Source organism: Sitophilus oryzae, unplaced genomic scaffold (genome assembly GCF_002938485.1).
Source record: "Sitophilus oryzae breed Bouriz unplaced genomic scaffold, Soryzae_2.0 scaffold_172_pilon_pilon, whole genome shotgun sequence".
NCBI lineage: Eukaryota > Metazoa > Arthropoda > Insecta > Coleoptera > Curculionidae > Sitophilus > Sitophilus oryzae.
Window position 1 is genome coordinate 1,337,130 of NW_022146424.1, and position 18,662 is coordinate 1,355,791.

Consider the following 18,662-nt stretch of genomic DNA (forward strand, 5'->3'; position numbering starts at 1 on the left):
CTTTCGTATAATTTTACGTAGGTATACAGACATACAGACTGGACCACCGTAGTAGCCTTGTAGTAGTAACATAGGCAGAACCGGACGAATTAGCGTGTACCCGTCCGCCGGATAAAAAGCAGGCGAAAAAATGCGATAAAATAAAAATTGGTAGGTATGAGATAAGACCGTTTAATTAGTGGATATTGAACTATTTTGTGGCCCGCTAGATCACCAGATCTTTCTCCCAATGATTTCTTTTTGTGGGGTTATGTAAAACCCAAGGTGTATGGTCATAATAGGGCTAATAATCTGGATGAGCTTCAAGTAAAAATTCGAGAGGCTTTCCAAACTATTAGCTCTAATATGTTAGCCAATGTCAGACGGGGATTTTACAAGGATTTTACGAACGCCTAGGCTTCTATGTAGCACAAGAAGGTGGTCTTTTTCAACACTTGTTATAACTTTTTTTTATTTAGAGTAACATTTTAGTTTTTTTTTTGGGTTTAGAGAATTTATTTATTTTTAGTTTTGGCTTGTAAACACACTAAAATAATAAAGATTTAAGTATTTTTATTACACTAACACTACATATTTCTGAATTGAATTGATAGATTACTGTCACTGTCCTTTTCTGAGGAGGTTATATACAGGGTATCTCTTAAATTAGTGCATTTTTTTAACTGGTGGATTATTTTGACCCCTACAAATACAGGAACAAAATCCATCAAATCGGGGAAGGTTTTCTTTATTTAGATTTTATCAAATAAAAAACTTAAATACTTGTTTTTTTTAATTAAATTAACTGCACATTCACAACAAAAATAATTATATGCCAACAAAAATTACATGCTAATTCCTAATTTCCAGTCCCTAACTTCCAACTACCAACTTCCCCACGCATTTTTTAATATCATCTTCTTTGTACCCGTTCAACAAACACAACAACGTGGTTTGATTCTTCAACAAATTGTAGATCCCATCGTTCGATGTTGTAGAAATAGGTTTCGAAGAGTCTTTAGAGTATAATTTGAAGAAATCACTCACAAAATCGAAGGTTGACTTTACAGTGACTTTCAGATCTTCAACTGGAACTTTCTTCTCGATCTTGCTATTCTTCGGTCTTCTTTTTCTGATGAAGTATTTTTTCTTCGATTTTCTTCTGATCTTTGGTGCGACTTCTATATAGCATTTCTTCTTTTCCTAGTTTCAAATAAATAGAAATTAAGATGTAAATAGATAAATGAAATAGAAATATGAGAAGAAAAATTTAATTTTTTCAATAGGTTTCTATTAAAAAAAATTAAAGGCGTGTCGAACTGTTATAGGATGTCGAACTGCACAGAGTGTCTCATTTTCGTGTGTTTTACAGAGTTTCTCGCAATGATTTCAAATTCGCCCTGTATTTCAGGAACTAGTCAGGAAGTCTAGGACAAAAATTGTATGTAGGATCTTTAGTTTCAAAAAAAAGTAGCGCAATGATGTGAACACTGCATTATTGTATCTTTACTCATAAACGAGCCACCCTGTAAAACGCACTAAAATGGGACACCCTGTGCTATAATTTGAAATACTTATTTAAGTGACACCTTGTACAGGTAATCAACAAAATCCCAAAAAAGCTTTGTTAAAACATACCTGCACCTGCTGGGTCTGACTAACTTGAATTTTCCTAATGGTATAATCGAATGGTTCAATTTTCTTTGTTTCTGGATTGTATTCTGGTCTCTCGTAAGCGTTGACAGGCCATTCTTTGAAGTTCTCATTGGACGTCACAGAGTTTGAGGAATTAGATTTGTTTTTGAAAAATACCTGTATATAACATAATAATTATAATAAAACTTTAAAAGGTGTACTACAAAAAGAACAACTGTATAATAATTACATTGACTACAGTACGTCTGTCCGTTCTGTAGCTACGGGGTATCCGTGAGAGGGGAAACGATATTCTCTCCATTTTTTTCGTAAAAAATTAGATGACGCGTCCCATCAATAAAAATTCGACAAATTTGCAAGTAGCCAATAAAATGAGTGGGCGGAGCGATTTGCGGTGACGTACTCGTCAAGTCGACGTATAAAATATATTGCTATTTATTTAAATGTTTTTTGTCCGCATTCCTTTCATAGACAGAGATCCAGCAGACGTACTGTATAGAATTAAGCTTGATTTCCATGTATCCGTTATCCGTTAATACGATGGTCCGACGACGCTCTGATTGGTCATAGCGTTTTCGCGCCACTTTTCATCCGTAATTTTTTTTACTCCAAACGATAACGGACGTTTTGACTCTTTTGACAAATTTAGTCTAACCGTAATGAAAAATAATAGTACAAGAGCTAGCACCGTCGGAAAACGAGAAATTTAAGAAATAAATCTTTCGCTATGCTCTCCTGTAATCTCCTGATCAAAGTGCGGGCCGTTTGGCTGCCGGTAGACTACTGCGGTTCGCTACTGCGCATCACATCTGTGCAGGGTATCCCATTTTCGTGTTTTTTATGGATTTTCACATTACTTTGTTACTTTTTTATGAAACTAAATATGCTACACATAGGTTTGTCCTAGCGTCCTCAGTTCCTAAAATACAAGGCGAATTTGTGATGCGCAGTAGTAAACAGATGTTGAATACAGATATGATTCGCAGTAGTGAACGCAACGTCTACCGGCTATTTATTAGAACGGTCCGCACTCTGTTTATGAGAGTATAGCAAAAGATATATTAAAATAACAGCTTAAAATCAAGCTTAATCGACGAAATATCGGAACACCCTTTATAGAGTTAGAATATTTATCACAAAACAGTGATATCAGAGGTGATATTTATTTGAAATAGATTCTTGACAGAACATCTTTCAACTTAAAAATTCTTTCAATTTCATTTTGAAACAGACATGTTTTTTTTAATTTTAAACACCACTAGTTTAAATTTGTTTTCGAATAAAAAACGGATTTTTGGCATCAGTCAACTAAAATCTTATTAGTAAATATTTTAAATGACGTCAACGTGCTGTTTATCATTTCGAAGTGAAATTCTTTAAAAATAAACCTTTTAAGAACGAATTTGAGAAACCTACCAGATTACTTTCGTCCATTTCATCCAGAACATCAAAATCCTCCTCGAGAAAATGCTCATTTTGGAGATGTCTCTTTGATTTAACTGACCTAGCTTTTCTCATTGGGTTTCTCCTGATTTCATCTTTACCATTCACGTTTAACTGTGCAGAAACGTGATTAGAACCTTCATTTTTATACTCTTTAACGAAAATGACATCGCTATCATCATCACTAATCGCAATACTCTCTTTGACTATCTTTTTATCACCGGCGTTTTCGAAAAACGTCAAATTGTTTACGTCAATGAATTCTGGCTGGTCGTCCTGTATACTTCTAAAAGTTTCAGGTAATTTACTAGAGCTAGCTTGGAGATTCACAGCTGTATCCGGATAATAACTGTCTTTTTGGCTCGAAGTGCAAGGTGTAGAATTAGAATAAAAGTTCTTATTGTCCAGAATAAGTGTTCTTTGCGAGACCGTGTCATTATTAACGGATTTAAAAACAAACGTGCATTCGTTTCTGAGATTCTGCGCCATGCAAAGCATCAAGGGGTCGTTGTAGTAAAGCATTGGGTCGGGTTCTAGCAAAACATCTCCGGAATTCATGCTTCACCTGTAAAATTAATAAAAAAAGTTTATAAAATACTTTTGCTTGTTAAAATGACGTAAAATTACTAAAAATACTTGAATAGTTATTTAAAATGGCAAGAAATCTAAAGTAAAACTTTTTGAGTTGATTAGAAGTGTTCTACTGTACCTTTAACAAGATATTGGCACAATATTTTCAGTCGGCTTTACTATTTCGTAAAATAGGGTTCGTAACTAAGAAACAATCGTATTTTTGACATATAAATAATAGAGTTTTATTAGTTTTTTGAAGGTATAGAAGGTAGACTGGAATTCAAATACTTGATTTTAGTTAAATCGTTAAAAGTTTGGTCTTTTGGTTTTTAGTAAGATAATCTTTGCTTAATTTGTTGCACTGGCAGCTGCGTTCAAAATGGTTTGAAATTTTAGGTATTTAATCCTTATCATGTATAGGGCGAGTCATATTAAAAACAGAAAAGCAGATGTAGATTGTAAGTTGTATAGGAGGGGGGAGTTAATCACCGCGACTTTTTAGATCTATTGTATTTCAAAGTTCATTCTTGAGTTATAACTCATCGTACAGTGTCAGGGCTTTGACGAAAGCCAGTATCTGAGACGGTTTTATAAAGGTTAATTTTCCATCTCCGATATCAGTCGTACCCAAGTTTATGTCAAGAATGGTTGAAGTCTCGACGCACTCAGTAATAAGGTGTTCTGGTGTTTCCCCATTTTCCCCACAGAATCTGCATTCGCCATTGTTTCTTAGCGTCATTCTAGCATGGTAGGTGTCCACTGAGGAGACAGTGTATTATTAGAAAACCCCGTGACAATCCGAAGATTGTTCTGACTTAAATCAAGGAAAATCTTTGTATTTTCTCTTTCCAGGTTATGGATGGAGTGTTCCTGGTTGAAGAACCAAGGGTTGCACTTTAAGTTGTTTTTCACTTAGTAAGCAGAACGGTTCTAGTCCAGTTAGTGGAGTGTTCGCTCCTTTTCTAGCTAGATCGTTTGCTTTTTCATTACCTTTATTCCTTGGTGGGCTGGCATTCAGGGTAGGAGTACTTTATTTTCTTTGCCTAATTTGTTCTGCTCCTTTAGGCATTCTTTGACCAACTTTGAGTTGATGGTTACTGAGTTGATCGCTTTTAATGCTGGTATCGGAAAAGATGTTGATATAAAATAAGTTGTACGCAGCTTTCGATAGCTTAGATTTCTGCGTGAGGGATGCTGGAGTAGACAGAAAACTACGCTCTCGAAAAAATGAATGCTCAATAATTGTTCGTCGTTCAGTGCCACAGTCACAATCAGGGGATGGAAACACATGACATTTGCTCAGACGACATTTCACTAAACAGAGATATAAACCACCATATTTTATTGACAAAACATTAAACGAAATACAAACCCCAAATCATAGACACAATTATAACAATACACAATATATATATACAATTTATAATTCCATATATACGAGGCGTTTCGGAATTGGTGAAACATCTAGACCCTTAAATGTTAGAATTAAAGATTATTTAAGAAAGGGAGATTTTCACAAATCTAAGATTTGTCTGCATTCATGGGACACAGGGCACAGAATAAATTTTAATAACGCCAAAATTATAATGAAAGAAGCGATAGCCTCTAAAAGAAAAATACAAAAGGTTTTTTAATACAATCTAATAAAAATGAATGTATTGCTCATGCATCTGTAGATGTTAGTAATGTATGGCAATCACTTCTTTGATTTTAAAGAACATAAGATAAATAAACATAACATACGTAAAATTTAAAAATAGTTACACAGAAAGTTTTGGGGCTTTTTGGTTTTACCTTAATAAGTAATTGTTATCAGGTAGTAATTGTTAATTTTTGAAGTTTAACTTGAGATAATGTCATTTTAACAGAATGTCAACGGTTTCTTGTAGACGTATCTGTTTTTATGAAACTAAAAAGTGTTCTCGAATAGTTGAATTTAAATATTTTAAATAGTTTTTTTCTCTATTCTATGTATTTTTTTTTGCTTCCGATGACGGAAAGAGATAAACTTTCCGAAACGTTAAGCATTTTTTTCTTTGTTAAGCAAATTTGTATAACTGTAAACATAACTTCTGATAAGCAGTTTCTGATTAGGTTTAACGCAGAAGTGTTTACAAAAATTATTTTATTTTGTAGATTTTCTTGCAGTGCAGTGGCGAAATACCCATATAGGATTTTTTGGAGAGATGAATCCGCCACATAGGTATAGATATTTTTTACATGACATTTGGATAGCAAAGAGCAAGAGTAGTCTTGGTTTTGCACAAAATGCAAGACCAAGAATAAGACCAAGACTACCTTTTATCTGCAAAACCAAGACCAGCACAATAAAAAAATTAATTTAGCTTTTAAATGCGCCTGGTAGTAACTTATTTTTGCCGCATGAATGGTCCTCTAAATCATGGAAAAACAAACCGGCCTTATGTTTTCATTATCCTTAACTATTTCCAGCCGAAAATTAATAAACAAGAGTCAAAGAACGCTCAAGGATAATGGCTTTGTCGTAAACTTTGGTCGTAAATAAGTTGGTCGTATGGCGCTGCGTGTAGGAATCCCGACTTTATATTATCAATGAAACTGTTTTTCGTACTAATTTCGGACGGGAAAAGTATCTCAATGCCGCTTGGTCGCCTTCGGAGTTCTTGGAATATGACGAACAGTTCGTGGTTTCCGAGTAGAATAAAAATCAGATTTAGCACGGAGATTCTCAGCAGCAAGGATATTTTGTAGTAGTGGGAACTATCGAATGAATACTATCGAAACATTCGATAGTTGCAATTCATTCGAATAATTCGATAGTTAGTAAGAAAACATTCGTTGAAAACTATTCGAATAAAAATTATCGAATAGATCCGTCATCTGCCTTGAAATATTGTTATTTTTTATACAAGACGATAAAATGGTATTTTTTAATTCTCTTTTGTGTCGATTGCTGATTGAATTGGAACCAGAAATGGCTCAAAAAGAAATAAGTAAATTACCAACAGATATTCAGGCTGAGGCGACAAACGCCATATCCGAACTACTGCCATTTAAATCCCGAGTAACTTATGAAAAGGAATAAAAAAATTTTCAAAAATGGAAGCAATTAAAAAACGTGCGAGAAGAAATAAAGTTTTTAACCTATCCTCGCTGTTAAAGTATCATTTCACCAAACAGTATAACACAAGTATCATTTGTGTTATAGTGTTTGGTAGTGATATAAACAAAATTACAAATACGGCTGGTAACATGAATATCCATATAGATAATGTTGCGATACCCATTGTTACAGAGACTAAAAATCTTGGAGTTTATTTTGATGCGAAGCTTTCTTTTCAGGCACATATAACTACTAAATTAAAGGCTGCTTATATACGGTTGAAGAATTTTTCGTCTCTTAAGAAATACATACCTTCAAAGACTAAGTATCAATTATGTGACACACTTATTTTATCTTTATTTGATTATGGCGATGTTGTTTATGGTACATCCATAAACGCTAGATTCTCTAGAAAAATCCAAATACTTCGAAACTCGTGTGTACGGTTTTCTTTTAACATTCCTTTTAAAGATCATATAACGCCACATCTTAAAAATTTATCTATTTTATCCATGACTAACAGACGACATTCATTTATCGAATTTTAACTACAGAGCAGCCTCCCTATTTGTTCTCATTGTTTCACTACGTTGACCATGATCATTCGACTAGACAAGTGCATTATTTTAAAATTCCTCAACACCGAACAGCTAACTTCCAAAAATCTTTCAGTTTCATAGCGCCACATTTGTGGAATAATATTTCTAATAACTTTAAATTTCAATCCTTTACAGATTATAAAAAACAAATTAAAAATCATTTACTAAATTCGTAACTATTATAATTTCTTCGACTGATTTGTGAGATCTTGTTCTTCTGATATGCCCGTCATTGGTTGCTGTTCCGGTTTTTACACTGTTTCATTATGCCTCTCTGCTTATCTCCGCTCATCCCTGATAAAATTATATTTTCACTTTTTTTATATAATTTTAATTTTTTTAATTTTGTTTATTTCTATAATTTAATTTATTTCTATTTTGTATTTGGGGCCGCACCACTCTGGCACTTTGTGCTATTGTATCGGGTTTTTAATCGCGGTGCGATCCCTTTAGACACACATTTATTAATACTAATATTATTCTGTAAAACTTAATGGGGTCTAATAAAGAAATTTGAATTTGAATTTGAATTTGAATTTCATCTACCTTTGCGGTTAAAGCACTATTTTATCTACTATTTTTGATAGATGTAAGGCAATTTTAACAGTTGCTATGAAAAAAAAATGTTATTGTTTTGTTGAAAATGACAAAGTTTCTAATTTGTCGTAGTTTTATTAGTTTGAAAGAAATAAGCCTTAGTGTGCGAATTTTATTTTTATTGAATAATATTTCGGGAAAAGGATAAGGTGTGCGGCTTTGACTGAGACAAAAATGCCTTAAACAAAACTTTGTTTTAAAAAAATGGCTTAAATTTTTAAATTTAATTGAAGATTAGTGATCATAATAACCATTTGAAATACATGTGGGATGAATAGAAGCAAACTTTAAATGGTGCGCTAAATGATGAAATTATCTATTATAGCGGTCTGGAAAAAATGTGGCGGTACTAATTTTAGAGCAAACTTGGTTATGGCCAGGCGAAAATATTTTGCCAAAAAACTGGCCAAAGATGCCAAAAACGAAAATTATTAATAAATATATATACGACCGGACGGTACTTTGTAACCTTTCCGCCGGCGATTTCAATTTTCGTAATAATTTTCGACTTTCCGCGATTCATTAAAATATTTTACAGAAAATTAGTTTTCTCGGTGTTGTGCTTTTACTGTCATTGCGACTTTGTAGTTTGGAATATTTTATTAGAATTTCGGAAATTTTACTAATTTACTTTTTTACATTTTCAATGCTGAAATATGCGAAATGCGCGCATACGAAAATATATGAGCAATTTTCTAAAAATTTCCACCTGGCGTAAAAAAACTATTAAGTCGCAATCTCCCATCTCTCTCTCTCTCTTTCTCTCTCTCTTTCTTCCCCCACCCTCCCCTCTCTTTTGGCATTTCCATAAAAGGAACATCAGAAAAGATCAGAAGACATGCGACAGCGTTCTCCTTGTGAGACTTTGGGAAGCTATGGAAAAAAACAATATAAACGTGGAGCTAAAAATAAAAGCAGTAAAATCATTATATAACCAAACAAAAAGTAGAAAAGTCGGCAAAAAGTTAACAACAGGATTTAATGGAACCAAAGGTCTGAAACAAAAGTGCTGTATTTCACCAACACTGTTCAAGATCTCACCAACACTGTTCAACACTATCTCGAACAAGTTCTCAAAAGTTATGGAAGCCATCCTCTATGGGAGTACCCATAGGGAATAAGATGTTCTACACACTGCGCTTCGCGGGTGATCAGGTGCTCATAGCACAAGATTGCGATGACATAAATTATATGACACGTAAGCTTATAGAAGAATATCAGAAATGGGGACTCGAGATCAATACTAACAAAACAGAATATATGTGTATCGGAGGAGAACAACAAGACATTATACTAGAAGAAGGGAAGAAAATTAAGTGCTGCACACAATACAAATATTTGGGTATGGAAATCACAAATGATGGACTGTTGGATACAGCAATTACAGAACGAAACCAACTTGGAAGGAATGCTATCACGGATTAAATGGGATACTGTGAGACAGAAGCATAAACAACAGGAACAAAATTCTAATATATAATACCATCATCAAGAGTATAACCAAGTACAGCTGTAAAGTGTGGTCAGTTAAGGAAACAACAAAACAAATGCTGGAAGCTACAGATATAGATTTTTGGAGGAGAGCAGCAGGCAAATCTAGATTCGAACGAATAACTAATGAACGCATAAGAGAGATTATGAAAGTGTCGTATACAATAGTGGACGAGATAAAGAACAGATAACTCATATGGTACGGACATAAAGAATAGCAGAAATAAGAATCCCAAAGCCAAATCATAAACTGGAAAACTGCAGGCAGAAAAAAACCGGGTAGACCGAGAAGAAGTTGGCAGGAAGGGATTGACACTTTTATGGAGGAAAGAGCTCTCGGAGACGGTGCATGGAGAGATAGACAGGCATGGAGAGATGGCATCGGAAGACGTATAACGTTTTAAACCGATTAATATATATAGATACGTCTCACCAAAGTGTCATAGGTTCGCTACCACTGGCACAGTAGAACATTCGCCAAAATTTATGGCAGACCTGATAATGAAATACAGAAAGATTTTCAAAGGTGTAGAAAGTCAATTAACAGAGAATTGTATAAACTTCTGAAACTGATGGAATTGACGGATCAATCTGAAGAAGAAAGAAAAAAAAACACAAATATTGCAAGACTTTTTATTGCAATACCAAGTCAGGACCAAAGGTGAGACCAGAGAAGAGACTAGACCACCCTGTATATTCTATCATTATTAATAAACAGGGAAAATATCTTACTAATCCTCCAAATCCGACCTTTGCTTTGCCGAAATATATCTTTAAATTTGACATGCGTCCAAAAAAAATGTGTGACTTGCCGGTCAGGAACCGGCGAATGAGATATTTCTGGAAAACACGCGCGCCGAGGAAGAAATAAATGTCAGCAAACGGTTTCTGATTAATTTGTATTATTAAGACTGGCTGAACCTTTGGCGCCACTTGAGGTCTTCCCTCACTCCACACCAAAAAGATATTTTTTGCGATTTCCCATTTATTTATAGAGGCAGATGAATGTTAAGGTGGGACAAAAAATAAAATTCTTGATCCAGGAATTTTCGAAGATGTGTTTATCGGTAAAGCGGATGTGGGCTATTAATATTGATTTTAATGGATTAAACTATAATGGATTTTGATTTGAATTAGATATTAAATTAAAAAAAAATGTGTGGGTTGTTAAGTTATAGATACAAGAAAAACTTTTATATAAATTGGTATTAAAACTAATCATTTAGACCTATTTTATAGTAAGTATACCAACTTTACCTAATAAGCCTGGTAACAAAATTATACAGCGATATACCGGGTGCTCAAAAGAGGCTCACCCCCTATAACTTTTTTATTTTTTCAGATAAAAAAAAACGAAATTTGGTACGTTAGTATATGACATAAATTGGGATTGATTGGTGTATTCAATTGTTTTTGGTCACTTCCTGTTTCACCGGAAATTACTACAACTTTTGATTTTTAAATGGCACCCTCGGTATTTTTTACTTTATTCGATAGAAAATGACATTCTGAATAGAATGACATATCATATGTCAACTTTTTGACATTTTCTCATATGGTTTATTTGAAATTGTAACATGCGGTTCATAAGGGTTCATAACATAGAAAAATAGATTTGATCGTCTAATATTTTTAGTGGCTTGTCCTGGCCAGTTAGGAAATTCTCAAATCGTATTTTTAATCATATCTCAATTTTTTCAAATGGAACGAGAGTGGCTCTTTAGCATATTTGGAAAAAGTATTTTTTTACTTTACTCTTGGGGGTCGAAGGCATTGTTTGGTTTTCAAATTAGGTTAAAATTTAGTTGTGAATAACTTTAAATTAGACCTTATTGGAGGAGTTCAAATTAGGTTGAAAATTTAATTTATTTCGACCTCATAAGTCGCTATTATGCTTCAAAGGTAAAAGTAACTTAGTTTTTTGACTTCGAAGAAAGTCAGAATTACGGCAGGTTAAAAATTACCTTTTTTAATTTTCTCGGGGTTTCCGTTTAAAAAAGTTTTTGAGGGATTATTACGTCATAGCACATTACCTTGTTCCCACTGGTTGGGAACGAAATAATATTCAATGGCGTTTCTTTTTTATTAGCGCCACAATCTTAAACGTGTCCATTAAGTGCAATATTATTAATATGGCATTATTAATTCCACAGCTACAGATGCCCGACGCACTATTGCCGGACCCTGTATAATAGTTGAAATAAAAAAAATGATCAAAACAAACCGTTGCGAATTATGAACTAACCGATCTTGGCACGGTCAATCCGTAAAAATAGTAAATACTTCTGTGATGAATGCTCTCGCTGAAAATTTTCGAAAAAAAAGTAAACCGGCGTGACGTAGTCAAAGACGCCGCGAAGCGTCTCGACGCTGATCTCAAGTATTTTTACGCATTCCACAGGCGGCGTATATTAGAAACGACGCCGTTCACAAATTCTTACAATATCTCCAACTTGCGCCAAAGAAAGTTCAGCAAGTCGAAAAAGTTTCGAAATTTGATAAATTCCAAGTGACATTTTGCAATTTTAGAAAGTTTTCGGTGTGCCTGTATAATTTTTGTGATATTTTTTTAAAAAGTTTTGGATAGTAACCATCAAACATGTCTACTTGCGTGGTAAGTACTTTTAAAATTTATTAATTATCAATTAACACAATATTATAAATGACATAGTCTGTCATGCTGTCATGGATAGTTTTATGATCTGGTGTTTTAATTGGTTATTTTTTCTCATATTTTTCTGAGCACCCTGTATAATATTTAATAAATTAAAATAAAAACTTAACTAGAATAAGACTTTTGCTAAAGAACAACAGGGAACAAAAATTTCTAAAAATGCAATTAATTCTGAAAAATGTTTAATTATTTTTCATTCTGCAAATATCATTTTTGACATAAAATTTGAAAATATTTCAAAAACAACTTAATTTAGGTATAGAATATTATATGCAAAATATATTTAGAAATTTGACGTAGAATTTAAAAATCGTATTTTACTTTTAGATATAAGAATTTATTTTCATTCCCTATTACAATTTAATAAAATTTATTTTCGTCCACTCTGTATGTTACACAAGTCCACATTTTAGTTAAGAAATTTAAAATAATATATTTGATAATATTTTGACAATGCTTACTTTTTTTATTATTACTTTCAACATACAATACGGATAAGAAATGTAAAATGTTAAAAAAATCCATCCGTGTAATCACTGTGTAAATTAATACAGACCAAAGTCATATTTAACATAAAAATGTTTGATTCTATAAATTTATAACATATACAACCTAAATTGTTCTTAAAATAATTTTATTTTACCCACCTGTTATAATTCACAAACTTCTACTTTTGTCCACTCTGTACGTTGCAGTTGCGATATTTGCGTGGCCACAGTGTAACTAGATGAGCGTTAAAATAATATTTTTAATAATATTTCGACTGGACTAAACTTTTTTCAATAACGGAACATTTTTTTTTCTTGGAGAGCTTTAAATTTCTTTATGTCAAGTTGACAGGATGCTCCTTTGTTTTTATCGACCGTAATGTTTGAATTAAAATTCTTTTATAAAGTAATAAATTACTTAACTAAAATTAATAATGGATTTTCTAAATATACTCACCTATATATAAATTTTCGAGATAATATAAATATTATCAATTATTACAATCAATAAAAATCAAAAAAAGGACCGAATATTGCCTATAAGTACTTGGAATTAATTATTAGATAAACGTCAACCTAAAACTGATTAAACACGACATAGACAGCTTGATTTCCAAGATAACTGTTTAACCTGTCATTATCTATTAAAAAATATTATCGAATTATGATATTATAAATAATTTCTAATCAGTATGAGAGCTTAATAGTCTGGAATGGCGGATACAAAGAACAGCAGTGTATTTATTATTTTAGAATAAATAGTATAAGTTAGGTTTAAGAAAATGGTATGTCAAACATATTTTTCTATAGTTTTAAGGGTTGAAATTTTTGATTTTTGAAATAGTTTCATTCTTATGTTAAAAATTAGATACAATTGCAGTGCAAGAGATATTCAGTGATTTTTTGACAATTGCATTCATTTTGTCTAAAGTCTATCCAGCAAGTGAATACAATGACAGTTGTTTTCTGTCATTTTAATTGATGGGTAAATTGTATTTTCTGTCTGAAATCTTCCCTGACTTATTGGACAGATTATAAATTTGTGTTGCCTGTCTTAATAAAATAATATACAGAGTCATAATAAAAATGCGATTTTGTTCTTTTCATAATTCAGAGTAAAAAATTTAGATTCTTTTATTAGCCAGTTAAGATCTGTGAATTACTATACAGGGTGTCCCAATATCCCAATATGTAGTGGATATAGAACTACTACGTATTTTTAAAAATAAAAATAAGTTATTATGCAGTAGTTCTATATCGACAGAACACTGCGACACCCTGTATATTCATCAACAGTGAAGCTACTTAAATTTGAAGTAGGTAACTAATGGCTACTTATTGTAATACGTATACTATAGTCCGTAAAACGAATAACTTTGAATTTGACAGTTCCCGCGGGCTTTTCAAGTGTTAATTTTATTAGGTTAGCAACTTGCGGCCATGCTGACGCAATGCCGCCTCTAATAGAACAGCCTCAGAGCGAGATTTATGACGTCACGCTAGTTAGATACTACGGATTAATAAATATGTTGTAGAATACATGGAAAAAATAATTATTCCTCGTATTATTGGTTTGTATTTTAAAAATGATATAGTTTACATGAAATATACATAATATACAGTTAATAAATACAATATATATACCTATTTATAGTAATAAATACTTTGGCAGATAAACTATAAACCATACAAATGCAGCAAATGTTTTAAAATATGGCTGAAATTGTACTCCATAGTCAGTGTAGAAAGTTTTTGTGTTAAGAATAATAATTTAAAAAAATATGTGGTCATCGTTTCACAAGTTTATATTAGTTTATTAATTGCAGTAAACATTATAATATATAAATAAATGTTGTGATTGCAAATAATAATACATCACTATTAGTAGATATTGAATGTTTTTTTGTTAAATTAGATCGATTTTCAAACCCCAAAATTTAAAATATATTTTACATTTTACGCATTATCTTATGTACCACATTATTTGTATATTGTAAAACATTTGCTGCATTTGTATGGTTCATAGTTTATTTGCCAAAGTATTTATTACTATAAATAGATATATATTATCTTCTTAATCTAAGTATATTATATTGTATTTATTAACTGTATATTATGTATATTTCATGTAAACTATATCATTTTTAAAATACAAACCAAAAATACGAGGAATAATTATTTTTTCCATGTATTCTACAACATATTTATTAATCCATAGTATCTAACTAGCGTGACGTCATAAATCTCGCCCCGTGGCTGTTCTATTAGAGACGGCATTGGTCTAATATTTACAAATGTCAAAAGCTGATGACATTTTACTTTTGTTAATTATGATATTTCGTGCTGATTTTTGCAAGAAGAGGAAGAACTGTCACTTGTTTTATTATTTTCCTTTTCTATTTCACGAAAGTAAAAAGAGTTACCTATCTGAGTCGTTCAGGCCAAATACGTTTAAATAAAATATACGACGGCCTCCCCATAAGAGCAATGAGAGGATTTACGTCCCAGTATTGAAGAAGGACAGAAAATCGAGTCGAATGTTCAAGACATAGGTTCATCCTTGTTTAGTCAAACCTCCTACAAACCAAGGATAGACTTATGTAGGAAATGCATTGAAATTCTATAGCCATCCTTCAATATCGGGACAGGAATTTAAGCGGTACCCTCCGTATACTTTATTTTAAACGTCTTTGGTTCAGGCACTCGATTTAAAGAATATCAGTAACTTTTTTTGACAGAGGGATTTTATATTTGACATGTTGGTAAAAATAACGGTCAAAATTCAAAGTTATTCATTTTATAGACTATAGTATAGATTTTTCAAAGAGTTCTAGAAATAGATTGGCAAGCCTATTGATGTTTGAGTAAAATTGCTAATTTCCGGATTCCATAAATCACTGGATCTATCCAGAAATATTGGATAATATTAACCTTGAATATATAAGAGCTTCAGTTTTTGATGAAAGCTATTAATAGTTGTATCGAAAAAAACATAATTTTTTTCAATATTCTGGATATAGAGGGCAATCAAAAAAATATTTGGCCTGCTTTTCAATAAACAGGACGTGGAAAAAGCTGTTCGCTGGTCATTTTGAATAATTCTTTTGACGTAACGACCACATATGATGTCTCTTGCCAACATTTTATATGCGTTTTATGTTGGGTATATATACATATACCTGTAAAATGAACTAGCCACTGCCAAAATAACCGATTAAAAAGAAAGCTTTCCGGCTCATTATATACACATCCTCAAACAAATAAACCGTTGACGCAAAGTCGAGAAAATCAAGAAAATGTTCTGGCAATGATTCAAAATGTTACGGAAAGGTCATTGTCAATTGTTCACCTTCTTTTATCCAACAAAAATGCATGTTTTCTGTACAGGGTGTCCTAATATTCCGTGGACATAGAACTACTACATATTTTCTGGAATCAAAATAATAATTCCTACCCAAAAGTTAACTGAAATAAAATTTACAAGCTTAGAGGGAGAACAATACACCCTGTATATTAACCTTTACTTTATCTTATTTATATAAATGTTGTTCTCTTTTGTTATAGGAGGCCGGATTAAAATCAAAAGTAGCTTTATTCAACAATCTTTCTGACAATCACACCAAAAAGCAAGCGGTGAACCCCTTCTCGAACGGCAACACTGTAGCTAGCTTAGGGAAACCAAAAATATCAAAGGAAGACTATGGAAAGTAAGTATGAATGAGAGACATGTTTTTTTTCTCTAAAATTAGCGTGCAATACTTGATAAATAGTAATCTAAAAATAGAAATTAGTTCAACAACAGTTTTCTTTCAAAGTACACATCATGTCAATTGATTATGTATAAAATAGTATCAACATTTTAAAATAGACTCATAGAAATAATCGTGTTTTTTCCAGGCCTCCAAAAGGTTCTCTATCTGAGCAAAGAGGGTTCAAGGCAACCATCAGTGTCTGCAGGGAGATGCTCCAGTTGTGTGAAGTGATCAACCAATTCGGGGAACCCTTGTTCGCTGCTCACGAGAAGAAAAATGACCCTAGGAAAGTTATCAGTTTTGGAAACCTTTTCTCGGTGAGTGATTTTACTGTATTATTTTATTATAGCCACCTTAGTGTGAACTATTAAGGCTGGTTTATACGTATTTAGTATTTAGTACTGGACCTGGATACGTGTAAATCAGTTTTAAACACAGAATATCTAGCTAGATATTCTGTGCTTTAAGTCATTTTAGTAAGTTGACAGAACATTTGAGACTACAAAGTATACAGGGTGAGTCAATAATAAGAGTAAAATTCCTTATTTTGGTTTGTTTTAAGAATTTTAAGAAATGTTATGATACACAATTTAAAATTATTTTTGTGTACCTATACAGGGTTCTTTAAAAAGTGTGGCGGATATAACATGATTTTTTAATGAACCACCCTATTTTTTTATTTTTAGATTAATTAAAATTCAAAAACTTTTTCATAAAAGTATATAGGGTGAGTCTTAAATAAGTGCAAATATTTTTAGGCGTAGTATCAATGTTGCCAACTTTCTGAAATAGAATTTCTTACAAAGACACGGTTAAAATTTCGCGTTATTTCTAAAAATTCCCACGTATTCTCAAATCCAATATATTGCTTTTAACACAATACACACATAATGCAGATATTATGTTTTTCATCTGAAAATTTAAACATTTTTAGATAACTAAAACTATTATCATTTTTTCGTTCTGAAAACATAGATAGTGCACCTTGTCGTTGACTCACCCTGGACACTGATGCGGATTTTTTATGTTTCATGTAATAATTAAAAAAATACCTAATGTCCATGCTTAAGTTTAAAGTCTTGTATTTATTTGTAACAATTTTCTTACAGATTTATACGGCAATCTCAGATAAAGTGGTTGGTATGCTTATAAGAGCCAGGAAATATCAGTTGGTTGAATTTGAAGGAGAATGCCTCTTCCAAGTAAGTATCTATCAATGACCTCTATCCATATTTTTATTCTTCGGTAATATTGTCAAAATTTCTTTAAAAAAAATTGTGTGCGCATATGATTTGAACATTGATTTGAATTGAAACTTCTTCTTACTTTCGTCTGTCTATCTGTCAATCTGAAGACTCAATTCGGGTACCTCTATCAACGTGCCGAGTTTGGTTCCAATAATTAAGAAAAATCTTGATGATTTCGTCCATTTAGAGGCATCATCGGTTCGAAACGTCGAGGGCGTCATCCTGTAGCCCAACCCCTATTATGTCGAAATCGATTCTCATTTTTCTTCAATATCAAATCCTTAGTCCCACCTTGATAAAGATGTAAACGAAACGTCGTATAAAAGTTTGCAGGGTGGGACTGTGTGCACCGTCGCCCACATAGCCTACCAATCAAATTTGGTCTCGATCGTACAACTTTTGACGTTTCTTACGTCAAAACTATCACAGTGACTCGTGTCATAGTGCACAAAACGTCATCAAAATATCATGAAAAGATGAGGCTCTTCGAGTCCCATCTACATTTAGAAGTTTCAGTTCAAAAAATTATGTGTGCACTAAATTTAAAACAATTAAAACTGTTTTAAACCATTTAAAACACCTTTTTTTTGTTTAAATATAAAAAATACCTGTTTTTTTAAACCCTTCTATATAATTTTTTTTGTTTATTTACAGAGGCGCGACGACCATGTACCAATCATCTTACTCAAATCCTATCCAGAAATCTACAAAATCCTGAACGAAAAAATATCAGCTGCCAATGCCCAACTTAAAGAAAGCATAGCCGTCTACGGCGACCTTGAAACAAGCACTGGAAACTATATTTAATTCTAGCTTTAATTTATTTATTTAAATTAATTTATTTGAGGACCACTTATTCTGTAAATGCCTGTAAGAAAACATCCACAAGTGCGAATGAAAAAAATATATATAATTCCAAGATTCTTATAAGCACATAATGATAGTGATTTAGGATATGTATAAACCTACAAGGTGTCCTGACGAAGACAAGTATTTTTTAAGCTCTTTCCCAGATAACATAGTACGTTATCTGTGGTTCTATATACAAATCCAAAAAAGTAGTTGGGACGCTCTGTATAAG

General features: G+C 32.4%; 2 protein-coding genes across 4 annotated transcripts; one reads left to right on the forward strand and one right to left on the reverse strand.

Moving 5' to 3' along the window:
- Positions 1-765: 765 nt before the first annotated feature.
- Positions 766-13,006, reverse strand: LOC115881511. Of its 2 annotated transcripts, none has more exons than XM_030899025.1 (4): positions 12,742-13,006; positions 3,052-3,643; positions 1,618-1,791; positions 766-1,182 (listed from the first exon to the last, which is right to left on the reverse strand). In XM_030899025.1, exons 2-4 carry the CDS (start codon positions 3,634-3,636, stop codon positions 853-855), a joined length of 1,089 nt encoding a protein of 362 aa, XP_030754885.1. In that variant the 5' UTR covers positions 3,637-3,643; positions 12,742-13,006; the 3' UTR covers positions 766-852. The 2 variants fall into 2 exon arrangements, with proteins under 2 accessions (XP_030754885.1, XP_030754884.1); XM_030899024.1 differs by lacking the exon at positions 12,742-13,006 and adding an exon at positions 3,788-3,874.
- Positions 11,843-18,485, forward strand: LOC115881512 (actin-binding Rho-activating protein-like). Of its 2 annotated transcripts, none has more exons than XM_030899026.1 (5): positions 11,843-12,034; positions 16,147-16,289; positions 16,480-16,651; positions 17,444-17,536; positions 18,236-18,485. In XM_030899026.1, the coding sequence occupies exons 1-5, from the start codon at positions 12,020-12,022 to the stop codon at positions 18,386-18,388; spliced, it is 576 nt and encodes a 191-aa protein (XP_030754886.1). In that variant the 5' UTR covers positions 11,843-12,019; the 3' UTR covers positions 18,389-18,485. The 2 variants fall into 2 exon arrangements, with proteins under 2 accessions (XP_030754886.1, XP_030754887.1); XM_030899027.1 differs by lacking the exon at positions 11,843-12,034 and adding an exon at positions 13,281-13,367.
- Positions 18,486-18,662: the final 177 nt, after the last annotated feature.